Source organism: Diadema antillarum, unplaced genomic scaffold (genome assembly GCF_040938485.1).
Source record: "Diadema antillarum isolate AM-2024a unplaced genomic scaffold, OU_Dant_1.0 scf00000012, whole genome shotgun sequence".
Classification (NCBI taxonomy): domain Eukaryota; kingdom Metazoa; phylum Echinodermata; class Echinoidea; order Diadematoida; family Diadematidae; genus Diadema; species Diadema antillarum.
Window position 1 is genome coordinate 719,506 of NW_027270901.1, and position 20,190 is coordinate 739,695.

Consider the following 20,190-nt stretch of genomic DNA (forward strand, 5'->3'; position numbering starts at 1 on the left):
AACTATTCAAAACCTTTTGAGGTATCCTAATGAAACTTGGCATGTATGTGTATTAGGGGTGAAGTTGTGCCTATCGACAGATCAACTTTTGGGCGCACATGCTCAAGGTCAAAGGTCAAAAGGTCATGGTCAAATACATAAAATTTCACTATTTCCATCATATCTATGCAATGCCTGAAGATATTTTCTTGAAACTTAGTGTATACATGTATTACCCAATCAAGATTCTCTGGTGAAAGTTTGGGTCATGAGGTCAAAGGTCAAAGGTCAAAAGGTCAAGTAAGAATATTAAAACTTCACCTTTTTTCTCTGTACCTTGGAAATTGTTCAAGGTCTCTTCATGGAACATAGCATATATACATGTACTGACTGGCAGTGATTATCTAGAGAATTTAGGGTTCATGGGGTCAAAGGTCAGGGGTCAAAGGTTAAGGGCAACACTTCAAAATTTGACTAAATATTTCCCTCATGTTTATGCAATGCCAGCAGGATTATTATTTTTTTTACACTAGGTATTTGCATATTTAACCTAATAGAGATTCTCTGGAAAGTTTTTTTTTTCTTTTGTTTATGCCTCAAAGGTCCAAAGGTCAAAGATCAAGTGAAAGTGCTGAACTAAGTTTTTCCTCCATATCTCGGAAGTGGCTCAAGTTATCTTGAAACGTACTACATATTCATGCATCTTCTGCCTGACCGTGATTATCTTATGAATTTTAGGGTCAAAGGCCAGATGAAAATGGTAACAATTTACTATTCAATACAGAAATTGCACTTTTTCTCCATACCTTGAAAATTACTCAATGCATAAACGTATGAATGGGTCAAAGTCAAGTTAAAGTCCGTAAATCCCAAATGCATGCTCTCCTATTCATCCAATTAAACCGAGGTCAAGGAAGGTGAGCATTCAACACATTTGTGACAAACTTGTCATTTCAACATTTTTGCCAATTTGTGAAAATGTAATCACACATTGTCCACATGTACTATTTAGACCTATTAGGAGAATCATGTATTATGGCGGAGGCATACCAGTCGCCATAGCGACATTTCTAGTCTTGGATTTACTACCCTGTTTAAAGTCCATTTAATCTCTGGAGAACCCTACTATATGTTATATTGAATGTCATTGTGAGTTACAATGAATGTTTATGTATTTCTATTAATGACAGGGCTCTCTGAAAGAGCAGGATCTGCAGGATTTGATGAGACTACCCTGTGGAAATAAAACCGAAATAATGATAATAGTAATTAATATCTATAGGTACAGCGTATTTACATATTTACAGTTGTATAAACTGAAGTTTATCTTAGCAGGATTCAGTCCACACTGCCTGCGTGGCTGCTTTAATGTGACACATGGTTTGATGGGTAGTGTGTGTGCTGTATCAGTATCACAAGTTTAAATTCATTGTCATTTTGTGATGGATTTTTTAAGGAATATTATAATATTTGACCCATCACCAGCTGGATGATGTCTTTCCATGCAACACTACTTCATATTTGTCGTTGTCTCTTCTATTTTTGGCAAGAATTGTGAGGCATTCTTCAATTCTGTATACAAATTGGAGTGTTTACCCAATGCCTGGATTGTGCTGTGAGTCAGCAGAATTTGTGCTCATGAATTATTCATGATCAGGGTGCACGGCCTCTTTGTGATTGGTCAATTGACGGTGCAGGAGTGCAGAGCTATTTGTAGTTGTCACTGTACGGCTCATCCATCCACTGAATGAACAGTCCATTGTCACACTACGAAATATTTATAGTGTGTGTGTCATTTTTTTTCTTCTTCCAGATCCTTTTCATTTCTGAGGTGCAGTTCTGTGTGGGTGCAAAATGATTGCTCCAGCTCTTGACTCAGTCTGCGCGTGCAACCCTCCGCTGTCTGTTGCATCCAGAAGGAGGCTGCCTCGGCCTAGGTGAAGGCTGTGCTGAGAGCTCTGTCGCTTGTCATCCCACTGAGGCCATCCTCCAAGTCCAAGGGTGTGTGCAGGGGAGAGCAGAGGGGAAAGGCACGACGACATTGTGAACACTGCCCTCCCAGATAGATTTGAGCGTGGGGCTGAGTCGCATTCAGAGGAGTGAAACTAAGGCAACCTCTGCATCGATTGACCCACAGCTCTATCACAGGAGATCTTCACTTACATGGTGGATGATACTTACTATCAGTGGGATATTAGTCTTCGTAAAAATATTATGCATGCATGATTGCCTCTTTGACAAAGCCTTGACTCCTCACCTCCAAAGCGTCTGATTTTGTATTCATCTCATTTTCCCTGTACAACGACTGCCCTAGCTGTCATCAAATTGAAACTTAGTGAAACCAAATCTCGTGCATGTAAAATTGTATTCACAAAGTGCCAAGGAGCTGAAAGTCATTGGAAGTATGATTTCCTCACTGCCCTGTTGAGGCAAGACTTTTACCCTGCCTGCCGTTGCGATTAATTAGATGGCTTCAGAGGACCACTCCCCTTGCTACAGCGACTGTGACTTTGATTCCCACTGGGAAGGCTGTGGAAACCAATCTGGGAGGACGCGGGAGAACCACGCACTGAAGGAACCCTACTACACACCCGTGCTTATCATAGGTAAGATGAGAAGATGTGTGAATTACTAGTATTCAACAAAAATAAGTTTTGTCTTCAGTGTCTGATTGACTTGGTTCATGTTCTGTTGTTTTAACTTAAGACTAGAGGTGATTTCCTTCAGGTGTGATGTAATTGATGATAACTTGCTGAAATACTTTAATTAAGTCGCTCTCCTTGAGTTTAAGGTGGTATATTATAAGATTAATATTTTTTATTTGTTTTTGTTTCAGAATCTAGTCATAGATTTGCCATCTCACAGGGAAAGTTGAAGCATGGATAGACAGAGCTTTATAGACTGAGCAGGAAACAGTTAAGCATGGGATAAACACTAAAGCCTTAATGGCTTGAGATGATTTGTATGGATTGACACTATTTATGATATCAACTTTGCATTTTTTGGATTGATGGATTTATGTTTGTGAGAACATCATCTCTCTTTTTTATTTTGTATGGTTTTGATACCTATTGAGTAAGTAATCATAATGTACATTAGTTGGTACTGTTTGATCGATGACATATTGTATACTATTTCATTCCTTGATTAAGTACACTGTACTTGAAATTGATGTCAGACTTTGTATTTAATTAAGTGTTGTTCCGATGCAATGTAATTTTGATAATATTTTAGTCCCTTGATAAGGGGAAGGGGTGCTCTCTTGCATGAATATGGAACTTATAAGGAAAGCAACAGTATTTTCCTGCTGTGTGGCAGTTTCTTCTTTTAATATTTAGTCTTGGCAAGTCAATTTATAATAGTAGGAAAATATGATGCAATCATGTTTTGTTTTTGTGTTATTTTAATGTCCACACACTTGGCAAATTGTATTTGTTAACTGTTGAAGCAGTACCTACAACTGTACATGCATGTGCTGTATTTCTATTTACTCATTGTATGAAGATGAGAATGGAATCCAATATCTCAGACTTTTTCATTGTGGAATTTACCTTTAACTAAATATGGACCAATGTTTCCAGTAAAGAAATCTGAGCTGCAAGGTCCTGTGTGCTCCCAGTATCTGTGATATGGTATAAATTAAGTACCGGGTACTAAATATTCAGGAAAAAATTATGATTACAAATGCTCTAAAGAAAGGATGAAATGTGAGTGTCTGGATTATCATACATGTCATGTATCAACTTACTGGGTACAATTTTTATTTTACAACACTATCTGCACACAGAAGTGTTTAATGAATTGTACTTGAGAGTGGAGAAACTTAAGAAGCATTGTGATTTTGTCCCTAGATATCTTTAAAGTGATAGCATAATTTTCCCAACATACTGTAAAGAGTGCTCTTTTCATTCTTTTTCAACTATTTAAACATCATTATTGTACAGTCAGTATTGTTGGGCAATTTTTAGATTGAATACCACATGGTAAACAGTGTCTTAAATGTACAACAAATTGATTTACTGACATGTCTGCAATAATGGTGCATACAAATAGTAGCTGCCTAATAAAACCATAAAAAGGAAAATTCAAAATAAGAGCAGATCAAATATGATTTTGAAAGTGAAAACTCATTGTTTGTTACATGAAACAACATATTAAGTAAGGGTCATGCTGCAAGAGAGCTGTACTACAGTTTAGATCTTCTCAAGATGACAGTGTGGGCGTGTGCACAACTTAGCCTGCACTTGTACTCACTTTAATGCAATACATTAAGTTTCACCTTAGTTGTCCTCTTGGCTGGGGGAAAGGGGGTCATATGTGGTGTCATGGCATCCTTTCTCGTCTATACACCAACTGTATAACAAGACCAGTGTATCAGCGTTCATTTTGAGGCTGACCTGTTCACCACCGGTGCCAGATGCATCATGTCACGCCATCGTCAATACATCTAGCTGTCACAACTGGCTGGCTGCCGTTAAGGGCTGCAAAGGGCCATGCAGGAAGTGGAGAGGAACATCCAGTGTTCCGTGGCACAGTGAAATTGCATTATTGTGGGGGTCAGCCCCTGGATGATGTGGCTGTAGCCTGGACTTAAAGGTGCTGGCTCCCTACCCTCTTCCTTCAGCCTTGAATACCACTGTTACAGTCCAGAGAGATTCATTTGACATTGAAATAAGCTCCTTGTTGAACAAGTTTAAACTCCACAACCCAACAAATTTAGCAGTTAGGAAATGGTATTTTTTTTTATTCTACTCCCACCCCCCCCCCCCCCTTCAAATTTCGTGGGCCTTCTCTGGGTACGTTATGAGAAAGGGCCTCTACTATCAGATTAAGTTACATTTTTGTCTCAATGTGCATGCTATATAATATTTCTACGTCACAAGTTGTCACAAGCTACCATGAGCTGTTCTAGAGCAGGAATGCAGTACTGATTTTCAGTTGTGAGCTTGTCATACTATCTTTAAGCTGCCACAAACACTCAAGTAGTTGCTGCTATCCATCAATATAGTAATCAGGTTAATGAGCAATAACTTGCTCTAGAGGACAGTAGACAAACCACAGTACGTTTAGACATTATGTTTGGAAGTCAAGATCTATTCAACATATTAAGGAAAATGAGATGGGCAGATGTGCATGTATGCTTGTTCTAGTGCAAAAATAAATTTAATTTCTTCTAGAATGGCACATTTCTGTTCAGAAAAGGAGTCATTTAAAATATACAGTATGAAATAGTAAATTACTTCGCTTGTCTTATGACAAATGACATCTTGTTAAGGATGGGATTTCACGGAGCACGCGAACGATTTGCGAAGGACGCGAATGACAAAATCCAACATTCGGAAAAGTTTTTCTCCGAATGTGTTCCGACAATGAAGCCGAAAACTATTCTTGCGCAATTTGTGCGAAGTTTCCACGACGTATGTGCGAATGTCGTGTGTATCATTGCTTAAGTACAGCATGTTACGTACACGAAGAACACGCGACGGAAATGCGAACAACGAAAAATTTTCAATAATCATGGGAGAAAATGTACCCAAGGAGAGGTGGAAGCTGTCTTCAGTTGATTTTTTTTTCTTTGCTCTGTTTTTCCTTTCTTTTTCTCTCATTTCTCTATCGTGTGCTTGCCTACATTTTCCTATCTCCACTAGTAAAGCATTTGATTTTTTAGCAGTTCCTCCCACACATAATCTCTATAGTTCAAATGAAATTTTACATACTTGAGATTAATTTCAAGTGTATTCTGCGATTTTTTTTTGGTATATTACAGTTTGTATATCAAACATTTCTTTCTCTTTGCTAGTTTTTAATTTCTTTTGTTACTATAGTTGTTAATAATTCTTTGATGTTTAGATGTATTCTACGATTTTTATCTGTAGATAACGTATAAGTCATACATCCCCCAAACGTGCGGTAAACGTTCGCGAGAATGTCTCAAAAGGTACGCGAACAGTTTGCGATTACGTCGTAAAATGATCGGAAAAACTTCGCAGATTTCGCGTAACATACGCGAGACATTCTCCAAAGTTTCGGAGTCTATTTGGGGTTTCACGAACATTTTGCGAATATCGCGCGTGTCTTACGAAGGTCTTGCGCCTATGACAAAGCTTTAAAGACACTTTCGAGAACAATTCACGAGCAAATTCCGACTAAGTGTGCGGAAAAGGTTCGCAGAAAATTTCAAACTTTTTTGAAATTCTCGCTGAAGTAAAAACGACATTCGCGAACAACTGACGACGCTTCCGAACCCTCACGTTCGTTTGGTGTACTTTTGCAGACTAAAATACGAATGCTGGATTTTGCCATTCGCATCCTTCGCAAATCGTTCGCGTGCTCCCTGAAATCCCACCCTAACGAAATGTTATATTTCGTAAGGAAATGAACATTTCATCGACAAAATGACTGATTTCATCTTGAAATTGGCCATGCGACACTTGGGGCCCAATAAAAAACTATGGTCTTTGTCCATGGTTTATACCATGCTTTCAACTGTACCACCTTTGTGAATTTGGGCCATTGGGTCTAGCTGAGTGCTGTTGTGTATGTTCTAACCTATTTTATAGGATCGGCCGATTTTCTGCATTTCCCATAGACATTTGCCCATGTATATTCAGGACTTGTCTTTAACAGGTAGATCATACTGTGAAGCATGCCGTCTCCTGTAGAAAGAAGGAGAAAGCCCTGTTTCTCAGATAGGACATTAAATTGAGGTCTGAGGTGTGAAAGAATCCTTACTTAGAATGCACAAGTAATGTAAAAGATCTCACTTCATTCAGTTCATCGCAAAGAGCAGAGTGCTTCCACAGTCAAATAGTACTTCCACATACCTGCACAAGAGAACGTATGCCAATGATACCAACCCAGTGTGATTCGCATTTGTAGCAATGGTCACCAAATGGTATTAATGAGGCATATTGTGCTATAGGCCTACAACTTACAAGACAGGAGATTGTCTCTGGTCGATATAATCTTAAAGATAATAAAAAGTTTTGGTACCTCAAAAGTGTCCTTGAATTTCCTTGTCTAAGTTTGTGTTTCAGGTTAAAGTACCTTTCATATAATTAACACTGTGAGACTTACTCGCCCCAAAGTGCTCTCATGTCTTAGTAATCATGCAATGAACTGCGACCAGCAGCCCCATACGCATAGCGACCAGCAGTGCCATACGCATAGCGTATTCGGGCTTCGCATTGTAGCATTCAGGATCATGACAGATTTAGTATCGCAGGGTAAATGTCAACTTAAAATCTCATAAATTCTTCAATTTGAAGACTTACCAATTAAGTTGAAGTATTGAAAACAGGTTTCGGGCAACGTTTGGTTCTGCCTATAGTTCCTTTCTGTTCGAAATGATGACTGAATGTGACTCGGTCGACAGGACCTTAGGAGAGCTACATACAGTACACTGAATACTACAGCCAGTGCCTGCGAACACATCACATGCGCACAAATTTCAAATCCATGAACGGATAAGATGTTTGTGTGCGCATGCGCTGGCCATAGTATCCAGTGTATGTAGCTCTCCCAAGGTCCTCTCGACCGAGTCACATTCAGTCATCAATTCGAACAGAAAGGGACTATTGGCAGAACCAAACGTTGTTCGAAGCCTGTTTTCAATACTTCAACTTAATTGGTAAGTCTTCAAATCGAAGAAATTTTTGGATTTTACGATGACATTTACCCGCGATACTAATTCTGTCATGATCCTGAATGCTACAATGCGAAGCCCCATTACGCTCTGCGTATGGGGCTGCTGGTCGCAGTTAGCTATGCGTACAATGGGCTGCACGCTGCTGGTCGCAGTCAGTGGTTTCGTACAATATTTATCGACGCTGTACAGCGTCTGCTCTGGTACGAAACCATTATTGCATGATTACTAAGACATGAGAGCACTTTGGGGCGAGTAATTCTCACAGACAACGTACTTTAACCCGAAACACAAACCAAGACAAGGAAATTCAGGGAAGCTTTTGAGGTACCAAAACTTTTTATTATCTTTAAGGTGCTGGGTAGAAACCTGTGATTTAATGCACTGTACAAATGTATCTATAGACAAGTTACAAATGTATCTCTCACAATTGTTGCAAATAGAAGAGTGTAATCTCTCTATCTATAATGTTCATGTCTCATAAGGAATGATCTAAATCAGAGAATGTCAAATTTATGGGCATTGCAGTGTATAAATAACATTTGGCGTGGTAATCTGATGGAGTCTAATGAATTTGTGACACCATGAAAACATTATCCAACAGCTTTGAATTCCATCTAGTAATTGCAGTATAATCTCTCTCTCAAGGCCTAAGTCATTCTTATGCTGTACTAAAGTGTAATCATGAATCATAGAACCCCATCAGACAACCCAAACAATTCATTGGTATAAATGTTTATACTATAGAAACATATTCTAGCCATGCTAATCGAGCTACTCATGTGTGCTTGAAAGAAAAGCTGAATTATGTAAATGTAATCATATGTATATATTGCAGATCACATTTTGAACACCCATGGTTCCAATTGGTATCCCAATGTCTAGCTTGAATATGAGTGTGTATTTTTCTCATCTGATGGGTTTGATGGAAAGTGAAATTATACTGGGAATGCAATTCAGCTGACATAAACCATGCACAAGAAACAGAGGTGTGTGTTGTGCCTGCATGCATACTTTTGAATGTGTGTATGTGTTTGTGTGTGTTTTGTTTGTGTGTGTGTGTGTGTACAAGCAGTACTGTTTAATAGCAGGTCATGAAGTTTACAGTTTAGTTTTTGTGTGAGATGTTATTGGCAGTTTATAATTGAAAAGGAGGCTCATTTTAGCATCTGACCTGCCCCCAATTGCCCTTAATGTGATTCGAAACATGTGTTGGGAATAGGACTACAAACATAATATCTGTACTGTTTGAAACAGGGACTCATAAAATGTGATACTCAGAAGAACATATTGAAAGTACTGTAATTGCTGGCCTGAGTCTGATTTCCACCCAAAGTATTAATCTTGTACATACTTTATACACTTTGTATGTCTTACCCATGATGCCTCGCCCCTCTTACACTCACACGTAATTGTCTGTGTGAGGTTCCTTTTGAGTATCGTGATCATAGCAAGGCTTTCAGGCAGAGTTATCGTTGAAAAGGCTACATACCCAATTCTAGCAAAGATTTATGTTTCATTTATAAGCTTAACCCCAACCCCCCCCCCCACATTTTTTGCTTCTTCCCCCTTAAAAAGATCACAACAATAACAACAAGGAATGGGGGAAAAGTGATGTCAGCATAATCACACAGAATTACAAGTTGCAATCATATCATGCTTTTTAATGGAAAATTTGCTGATTGCAGGTAACGGACCATCAGGAATATGCCTGTCCTATCTGTTGTCTGGTAACCGGCCATATTTCACTGGTCAGCCACACCCTAATCCTCTGCTACAACTCAAGCTTGAAGGGAAGACAGACCAGTCCATCCTGGAATTGGTGAGTATTTGATTAACTAATATCTCAAGAGAGAAAAAAAAAATTGTCATGTGATGTGAAACACACTTTCAACTCACTGCTATTCGCAGTGGGTGTTTGATGATTCCGATAGTATCTATCAGAGACTGTTGGTGAAACATAATAACATTGTGCATGAGCCCCGGGAAGACTTGCTAAAGCACTTCAGTGTGTTTGGAGATATGTTAACAGCGCCTCCTGTAATATAATTCTTGATAGCTTTCTTAACTGTCCTTCTACAAGACCATGTGCAAATTCAGTTCTATTTCTTTGTTTATTGGAATTTCTTCTTGGCCCATCAAATCTGAGAAACAACCATCTAAGCTGTATTATGGTTCAGTATTCTTTCATTCAGTGCTGATGATTCATAATGTAGAATGAAAATAATTCATTGTTAAGGTGGGGGCGCTGTGACATAGTGGATAAGACTCCTGAGTCCCAATCGGAGCACCCAAGTTCGATTTCCACCCAGTGCTTACGTCCATGGACAAGATGCTTTTACCCACTACAACACACATGCCCTCTCGACCCAGATGTATAATGGGTACCTGGCAATGCTGGGGTACTAATAATGGCAGGGCCCTCTGGTAGAGCAGTGGCAACACTGAAGAGGCTACCCTGGATAAATAAGACCTTATTATTATCATCGTTTATTTGAGCTTTATCTCAGTAATTTACCATTGGTTCATTTTGATTGCAAACTTATCAAGAGCCTCTACCATGTATAATGCTAAATTGTATAACTGATACTTAATATGATGATGATGATGCAAAACATAATGTATCACCATTTGTCTGTAAAGAACATTCAAAGTAGCCCAGCTCCCTGTATTTGTCACATATTATTCACAAAATTGGTGGAAAAGATAGGTCATAAGTTCAGATGTGAAGAGTTGTATCAAGGTTGTTACTTATGCAATGTTAACAAGTGACATACAAGTAGAGTGCTGCATCATGCAAAGTTCGAGACACTTCTTATGTAATGTCTGCCTAGTCTTCTTTCAGAGCCTTGACTAAAACTTTTATGCACACTTTAGCAGTGGACCTGCAGTACTTGTGTAATGTCTTCCATTGGGGCCCTCTCAAAGTGGCATTCTTAATGTCAGAGGTGGTATCTTAAAGCTACAGGCTTGTACCTCTACCCAAATATTTACAAAAGGGATTCCAGTATTTGCAATTTGTCAAAAGGGGATGAGAATGCTAAACTGCTTGGAGAAATCTTGTGCTCAGACTTAACCGTACACTTTAGTAAGGGTGCTAATGTCAGACATGGCATGTTTTTATCATTGTAGCTAACCCAATTTACTTTCCTTTCCTGCTTTGTTTGATTTTTTTTCAGAACAATTACACTTGCACTCATGAAATTTTCACTCTCAGCGCAAAATAAGATATCACATACCGTGTATTTGATATGTAGAGCCTCTTTGCTTAACTTTAAAAGAGCATAAAGGTGTGGCAGGGACTGTGACAGCAAATGTTTAAATCAATGAGGTATACTGATTAGTAGAAAAAAATTGTGGTAATATGTATTTTAGAAAACTTAATTCAATACAGAGTCAGTGCTTGCATATTATGTGTGATACCCGTTCAGGATATACATTTGTATTTTTGTTGATGAGTGATCAAGTATTGCCATCTATGGAGGCTCTATTATGCTAGAAAAGTTTTGTTATGCATTCCAAATTGAAGTGACACTTTATATTCCATACAGTGTATATGATACAATACAGCATTTGGAATGTGTCATCAATCTAGTGGCTGTTCTTAAGCACAAAGGGACAAATTCAAGAACAAAATTGTAATATACTGCAATGAGCCTTTACAATCATGCTGCAAACGTCATACTGCATGTGGCATGCATTGTACATATTACCTATGAATGGTGCTTGTACCAGATGTGATGACAACTTTACTTGCATCTTTCCACGTTTCGTATTTAAAGGGATGGTACCGTTTTAGTCGAGATGGAGTTTCAGGTCTCAAGATTATGAACAAAAGAGCATATATTATATGAGGAATTCAAAGTTTGTTTGTTGAAAATGGGTTTTGAAATTGCTTAGTAGATATATCTCTATAATCCAAAACAAAAAGCAGTTAATGATAAAAGGTGGGGCCCACCTTTTATTAGGATCGCTTCATTTTACTTTGTTTTTTGGATATCTTAGCCATTTCAAAACCAATTTTTATCAAATAAACTTTGAATTCCTCCTAGAATTGTATGCTGTGTAACATTTCATGAAGTGTTTTCTAAGTATAACACAACAAATTCAAAGCTGAATCTTCACCTCAACCAATACTTAATTCCTTTAGATATTGACAACTATAATGCTTATTACAGATAATTTGCTGTTATCGCATTTGACTTATGCTTGTCACTCAGTCGCTTTTTTATCAGCTGTAAGTGTACAGTTTAGCTTGTGTGATTTGCTCATATTGATAAGACTTCATATCAAGTTGCATCAAGGACTTGAGCCATGAACAGCACCAGTTAAACATTGAAATTTGAACATTGTACCTATTGCAGTACTAGTAAAGGCAAACTGTTCGTTTAAGATCCAATTTATTATCGAGATTATATTTTGCCAAAGTGCATTTAAGAAAGAATGGAAAGGTTTGGGGTACTGCCTCAATTTCCCATGAATTTAGCATAACACCAGTAGGATATTTAGTCAGGATTTGTTCCTGTTGATGCAATTTAAATTCAGTTCTGTCACTTGTTTTCTTGTTTGATCACCGCAAAAAAGAAAGAAAAAAAAAACTATGGTAGTACTTCTGTACACTGTCAACACATTGGATGGTTGTATGTGACATTATTGACATGTTTTTGTAGGCCATGCCAAACTAATGAAGAAGACTTCCTCTGTTTAAGCAAAGTTGGGTGAACATACAATGTCCTAACAGTGCTTAAAGAAAAGATAAAAGAAGTCACATTTAGTTGACAGGTTAACCAATTGTAGACATGCGAGTATGACAGAGACTGACTTTGGGAATACCCAATATACAATGCAGTAGTACTCCTGTACTAATTCACATGTTTGCTTATGGGAATTGATATTATTGTGTGTTACATTTTCCTTTACTATAAAAAAAAAGATACTATCATCTAGGTAACAGATGCATCATCTTCCAACTTTTCCAAGGCAGTGGTAGTGGCAGATTACAAAACAAATAGAAAACAAACAAAAAACTATATTTCAAATCAGTACAGGGGAATACATTTGCCCATCATCCATTTCAATTGATACTTCAGCCAGCAAGATGCTGTGGACATGGTGACATTGGTTATTTGAATGAAGCTTCTGCAGATGGAGATTGATGACACTATGAACATCCAGGACCATTTATGGTGTTTGCCAAATTGCTTTCAAGCAACTCTATGCCTTTGTGTAATATCCAGGAGTGTAAATACCGGTGTAATAGTTAGTTGTTAGTGTAGGAAAAGTGTAGAATTTGTTACTTATGAAGGAATATGAATAGTGTAGATGGGAGTGTGACATTCAGGGAAAGTAGAACCCCATTTTGATTCTCATTATTGAATGTGATTAATGCTCTCAATAGGATCTGGAGTATCTGAGTGATGGTCTAGAAGGGCGATCACACAACCCTGTGGCCCTCCTGTTCGACTCCCTCTTCCATCCTGCGGCTGACCTCGGTGAAGAGGAAAAGTCACGATTGGAATGGAGGCCTGATTCTACCAAGGCTGTCGACCACATCGTGCTGGGCAGCGGGCGACCAGGGGGATCCTGGTGGGTGAGTTCCATATACAGTGCTTTTCCTTTTCCTTTATAACGAACGCAGTTATAATGAACAGGATATTGTTACAAGGAAATAAAGATTCAGGTTCCAAAATTATCATAAATATGTACAGTATATAATGTTTTTGTATGGCTATAACAAAATTTTGATACAAGAAAAAATACTGCATTTCCCGAGGACATTTAATTAAACTGAAGTTGCCTTTGCCAGGTTTTCTTCTTCTTCTTCTTCTTGTAAGCTAGTAGTGCTCTTAATTGAGTGTTTGAATCCATACAAAAAATGTTTTGCTAGTTCTCCGTGTAGTGATTCAGATGGGAACAGTACTCATATTCATTTCATGAAGTAGCAAAACTATGTACTGCATCAATGGCAGGTTTGTATAGTTCTTGCGATCATCAGCATTGACAGCATTCTTTTTTCTTACTGTGTTCGAGACCAGTCTACTTCTGATATGGCTAAGTAATACACATATCATTTAATGTGATTTCTATTATATGAGCAGTGTTAGTCTTCACTGTGTCTAATGGCATGACAAACAATTTTTTGTCGTCAAAGTAATAAAAATAGAGACATCACAGCATATTTGACTTAGCTTATATTTCTATGGCTGCCATTGAAGGCCATAGGGGATGCATGATATGTGAATCACTAAGCATTCACTTTTGAAACATTCACAGAAGTACCTAGTGCTGTCTCTCTTATACACATACACACACACACACACACACACACACACACACACACACACACACACACACACACACACACACACACACACAATATTCATCTGGTGTAATTTGGATATCAAAAGCATTTGACTGATATTTCAACAGTGCCTTATACACTTTCTTTCTATTGCCGTTGTATAAGGCAATACATGTACCCCATAGGTTATATTCCTCTTTTTATGCCTCCGCCACGAAGTGGTGCCGGAGGCATTATGTTTTCGGGTTGTCCGTCCGTCCGTCCGTCCGTCCTTCCGTCCGTCCGTCCGTCCGTCCGTCCTTCCGTCCGTCCGTAATGAATTTTGTGGACAAGGTAACTATCAAAACCTGTTGAGGTATCCTAATGTAACTTGGCATGTATGTGTATTAGGGGGTGAAATTGTGCCTATCAACTTTTGGGTGCACATGCTCAAGGTCAAAGGTCAAAAGGTCAAGGTCAAATACATAAAATTTCACTATTTTTACCATATCTATTGAATGCCTGAAGATATTTTCTTGAAACTTAGTGTATACATGTATTACCCAATTAAAATTCTCTGGTGAAAGTTTCGGTCATGAGGTCAAAGGTCGAAGGTCAAAAGGTCAGGGTCAAATACATAAAATTGCACTATTTCCATCATATCTATTGAATGCCTGAAGATATTTTCTTGAAACTTAGTGTATACATGTATTACCCAATTAAGATTCTCTGGTGAAGGTTTGGGTCATGAGGTCAAAGGTCAAAGGTCAAAAGGTCAGGGTCAAATACATAAAATTTCACTATTTCCACCATATCTATTGAATGTCTGAAGATATTTTCTTGAAACTTAGTGTATACATGTATTACCCAATTAAAATTCTCTGGTGAAAGTTTGGGTCATGAGGTCAAAGGTCAAAAGGTCAATTAAAAATATTAAAACTTTTTTTTTTCTCCGTACCTTGGAAAATTGTTCAAGGTATCTTCATGGAACATAGTATATACATGTACTGACTGGAATTGATTATCTAGAGAATGTAGGGTTCATGGGGTCAAAGGTCAGGGGTCAAAGGTCAAGTGCAACACTTCAAAATTTTACTATTTCCCTCATATTTATGTAATGCCAGCAGGGTTATTTTTTTTTTACACTTGGTGTATGCATGTGTAACCTAATAGAAATTCTCTGGAAAGATTTTTTTTTTCTTCTTTCTTTGCCTCAAAGGTCAAAAGGTCAAAAATCAAGTGAAAGTGCTGAACTAACTTTTTCCTCCATATCTCCAAAGTGGCTCAAGTTATCTTGAAACTTAATACATATTATGCATGTTCTACCTGAAAGTGATTATCTTATGAATTTTAGGGTCAAGGGCCAGATGAAAATGGTAACAATTTACTATTCAATTCAGAAATTCACACCAATTTTCCACACCTGTACCTTGAAAATTACTCAATGCCTAAATGTATGAATGGGTCAAAGTCAAGTTAAAGTCCTTAAATCCCTAGATACATGCTCTCCTATTCATCCAATTAAACCTAGGTCAAGGAAGGTGAACATTCAACACATTTGTGACAAATTTGTTATTTCAATATTTTGCCAATTTTGTGAAAATGTTATCACACATTGTCCACATGTACTATCTAGACCTATTGGGAAAATCATGCATTATGGCGGAGGCATACCAGTCGCCAAAGCGACATTTCTAGTTCTTTTTCTTTTTTGTCTTTTTATCCTTCTCACCATATCATGTTTTCTTCATATTCTGTTTGTGCTTGCATGCTTGCATGAATTTCATTATCTTTTTCCCCAGTTTTTAGTGAAAACAAGACTTTTTTTTTCCCTTAGCGCGCGGCAGACATTTTTGTGTATTCAAGACCATGTATCATTTGGGAGGTCATTGGAATAATAGCACATTTCATTTCTATCCAGCAAAGTCATGCTGCAGTGTGTACTTGGCTGCATTGAGGTTAAGTTAATGTATACAAATTGGCTACCCTGACCCACTTGTCTGCTTACCACCGGTGGTATTCTTTTTTTATTTGCCATGGTGAGGCAGCCTTTATAGTGATCAATGAAAAAGTCCTTGAATTTTTGAGATTCTTTGTCATTTATGTTGGGAGATGATGGCCGGTGGGATAGATGTGGGTGAGGCATGAACTTTTTACACGTTGTTGCTTTCTGTTTCCAATTTGAGTCGACATACTAAAAGGCTTCCACTTGATATCTAACCCTTTTATGCAGTTTCACAGGATAATGATTGATTATTTTTATGCCCAGGCAGGGTTTACCTGTCAAATTTGTGATCAAGTTTACAGAAGACCACATTGAGTTGTGGTGTGTAAGTAAGCATGACATATTCTTGGCTGTTGCCTTACCATGTCAACACACAGACACACAAAGATTAAATATAGTGATGAAAATAACAAAATTCAGCAAATTGCTTGGCATTCTTGATTAGAAAGTATCACAGTAATTGCATTTTTATCCATCACATCCTCATTCCACAGAAAATTAGTTGGTGGCATAAACAGGTTTACACAGCTGGTATACAAACTTGTTCATATTACACTACCTCTGCAGCAATTGTGGCCATGTTAAGGTAGCACATGACAAAGGTAAAGCCAAGGTATGATACGGAATTCATGATCTTGCAATACCTGGGCCCGGCTGTTTGTACAGCGACAGCTGAATCTAATCTTGACATAGATGCAGAGTATCCTGTGGCTGTAGCCTTGAGTCATGATTAAATACAGTATTTTCAAATTATGAGCCCACAAAATAATCACTCAGATTATTAGCTATTTGCCTTTTCATGATAGTACCAGTTACATGTATCAAATGCTGTTTTTCTTACGGTATCCTGTGTAAAGTCTGTACCAGCACCATAACAGCTACGCTCTATAGTACAAATAAAATTTATGTGGGGATGTGAGCTGCGATGATATACAATGCAGTGAGAAAAAATACAATAATTTGGACCGTAAGGAAGAACTGCAAGGGAAACTAGGGCAGGACATCTACTGTTTAATTAAAGGTTACCAGGGGCACTTGTACCAAGGAACTTGAAACTCCTTGCTTGTACTTGTATGTAAATGCTGGGTGAGTGATATATGACAGTTGCCTGGCTTAGCAATCATTTTATCAGTGGCATCATAAATGCATTGCAGCTCATTATGCTTAAAGACCGAACAAACAGAGAGAAAACCCATTGAATTACCATTTTTTTTAAAAGGAACTGAGACCACATTGGACTATCATATTATCAAGGCTAATATCGGCATCCACTCTATCCTTTCTGCAGCAAGTGCCGCAGGTATGGCATTCAGTAAGCTTAAATTCACACGACATGCTCTCCTTTTCTTGTTGTTGACAACAGTGACCTAGACAAGGTGTTCTAATTGAAATACCGGTACAAAAGAAAACGTGTGTGATGTAAGTTTGCCATGCAATAAAGGCATACTGTTGCCTGCACCTCAGATCTTATCTGGTTCTGGTATCCTGTTAAGGATCCCATCACTTTCGCTTTAACAATTTTTGCTTTATCCGTGATGTGGTGGGGGGAATCTTACCAGAACAGTGCAGTCACAATTGCAAAATTTGGTGATTGCCATCTATAGTATAAATTGTATGTGACAACAACAGTGTTAGTCAGTTGACTCCAGTTCTAATTGGAGAGAGCTCTACTTTCATTTCTACAATATCCATTGTACCCAGCATCACTCAAGAGCTGACAAGAAAGGAACTAATGGATTGTTTTCATTCTCAGTCTGCGGTTAGTCTTACCAGGAAGTTAAGGACAGTCTTAATTGCCTTATGTCGTTCCACCTGTCTTGAGCTCACAACTGCTGCAGACATATGTCATTACAAACTGGGATTTGAAGGACAAGTTCATGAGAGGTTGAATTAACGATCATGTGCCACTTCGATGAATCAAGGAATAAACATTACCCCTTTTCAGAAAGCAAAGTTAGCAATGTCTTGCCTTCTTCAAGATTAGCTTTTCCAATAAAGATTGAATAAATGAAATAAAATAAAAACACCTGTATCACCATGCATTAATGCTGCTATTATTTTTTCCTTCAGTATTTCAAGATCAGCGTATGTGGCAGTGGTCTTTGGGTGCTTGTATCATACACTTGACAAAAACACAGTAAACACATTCGAGAATTCAAGTGCTGCATCTTATGTTCCACCATAGGCATATCCCTGCATACATTTTGCTGTTTTGTAATGCAAAATGACATCATCCGCAATAACTGTCATTTATGAAGGATGCATTTTCAGTGAAGTGCGCGTGCTCATACTACTACACTTGTGTGTTATGACCTGTTACTATCCTGTGCAATGATGTGTAGCCAAAAAATTTCTCTCTGTGAAATACATATTCCTCCTTGTGGGCAAATAGAAATATTTAATAAAGCCATGCTAGCACCCCAAGTACTTGATTAATTTTGTCATACATTGCCTGCATGCAGTCAGACCCGTAGGTATAGGCATTATTTACCAGTGGTGCTGTACACAAACATTGCATGTTTGCCTAGAGGCATTCTTGTAGTGTGTTGTTTATTCTGCAAATATTAAATAACTTGTGACATTTGTGAAAATGAAGTCACCGTAAAATGCATCACTTGTGTAATGTTTTGATGTCTGCAGCAAGCTTGATGTGTGTTGGTGTTTTTTCCTGTCTTTTTACATAGCAAATGGATGACTCTGTGCTGACTCTGAGCCTTGGGGCATGGATGGAGCTACCTGACATGAGCTTTGAGGAATGGGCTGCAGAATACAGGTATGGAAATGATTAATAGATTAACAGATACAGTGATAGGCAGACAGACAGACAGACAGACAGACAGACAAGCAGGTGTTGTGCTTTGGCACTGTGATGACTACTCAATTTGGAAATATTTAGCAGAGTATCTGAATACGAGTCTTGTCAGCTGGCTTGTCGTGAGTCGTTAGGCTCCCGTACTGGCCAATTCTGTGGCTTGTATGTAGTTCTCATGCCAGGAAAATCGTAATTTAGGTCAAGGCTTGTCAGCTGCTCAAGCTGTTAGTCTGAAACATTGCATTCCACTGCTATGGTGCCTGTTTATGACGATGCAATCCCAATAATGTATCCATCATTTTTGTTACGTTGACAGGGAAACTCACAGTGAAACAGCTGCCAAGACCAGCCATCGCAGAGCCACGCTGTCGGAGGTTGCCCACTATTATGATGCCTATGTGAAGAAGAAGAAGCTTGTCGACTACTTTGTGCCCTACACCAAGGTGGTATCAGTCCGTCGCCTCAAAGGTCGCCGTGTTATTAACAGTGAGAGTGGTGAGCCAGAGATCCGCTGCCAAAGATGCTGCAAATACCAAGGAGAGAATCTCTTTGAGATCAAGGGTGTGAACGTTAATCCCGGGTGTGGCTGCAAGCAGTCCTTTACTGTGTTATCCCCAAATGTTGTCATGGCAACAGGAATGCTGGGAAAACCGAACCGACTAAATGTCCCAGGTGACGACTTCCGTTACGTCCGGTATGACTTGAAGTACTTGGAGTCGGCCATCCAAGAAGGGGATCTGAGCCAGAACTCCTACCCGGTGCTGGTGATAGGATCGGGACTCACAGCAGCTGATGCCATCATCATGGCGAGGAATGCGGGGATACCGGTGGTGCATGTCTTTCGCCGGTCCCCTCGTGACTCAGCCATCACGCTGAGCAAGCTGCCCAAGGTGGTGTACCCTGAGTACCACCATGTGCTCCAGATGATGAGGGGAGAGATCCAGGAGGAAGGCTACACTCCCCTCCCCAAGCACAGGGTACTGGAGTTTGGCAAGGAGCTGCTCGTCACCATTGAGGGCGACGACTCCACCCAGCGCATCCCTGTCTCCATGGTGACAGTACTGATTGGAGCTAAGCCGGATCTCTCTTTCCTCCCACAGGATGGCCTCCACCTTGGAGAGGAGCGAGAGGACATCAGCTGCAAGCAGAATCCAGTCAGTGTGGACCCCTACACCATGGAAACGTTGCAGGAGCCTGGCTTGTATGCCATGGGACCCCTTGTTGGGGACACCTTCGTCCGCTTCGCCATGGGAGGTGCCATGGCTATTGCTAGTCACCTGTCAAAAAGTCCCTGGGATGGATCATGCTGTTCAAATGAAGCATAGTCTAGAGGGTACTCTCTGTGGGATGATATGCTAGTGCCTCTGTATGGTAAACACTTCTCTTGCAGATGATATTTTTGTAGAGATTTTTATATGGTCATAGAAATATATCAAGTGTCTGACATCCTTTGTGTAGTAATACAGAGG

At 39.0% G+C, this 20,190-nt stretch overlaps 1 protein-coding gene across 1 annotated transcript; it reads left to right on the forward strand.

Annotated features, from left to right (window-relative positions):
- Positions 1-1,811: 1,811 nt before the first annotated feature.
- Positions 1,812-20,131, forward strand: LOC139720915 (oxidative stress-induced growth inhibitor 1-like). Its single transcript, XM_071632246.1, has 5 exons — positions 1,812-2,585; positions 9,313-9,446; positions 13,023-13,214; positions 18,594-18,682; positions 19,038-20,131. The coding sequence occupies exons 1-5, from the start codon at positions 2,447-2,449 to the stop codon at positions 20,044-20,046; spliced, it is 1,563 nt and encodes a 520-aa protein (XP_071488347.1). The 5' UTR covers positions 1,812-2,446; the 3' UTR covers positions 20,047-20,131.
- Positions 20,132-20,190: the final 59 nt, after the last annotated feature.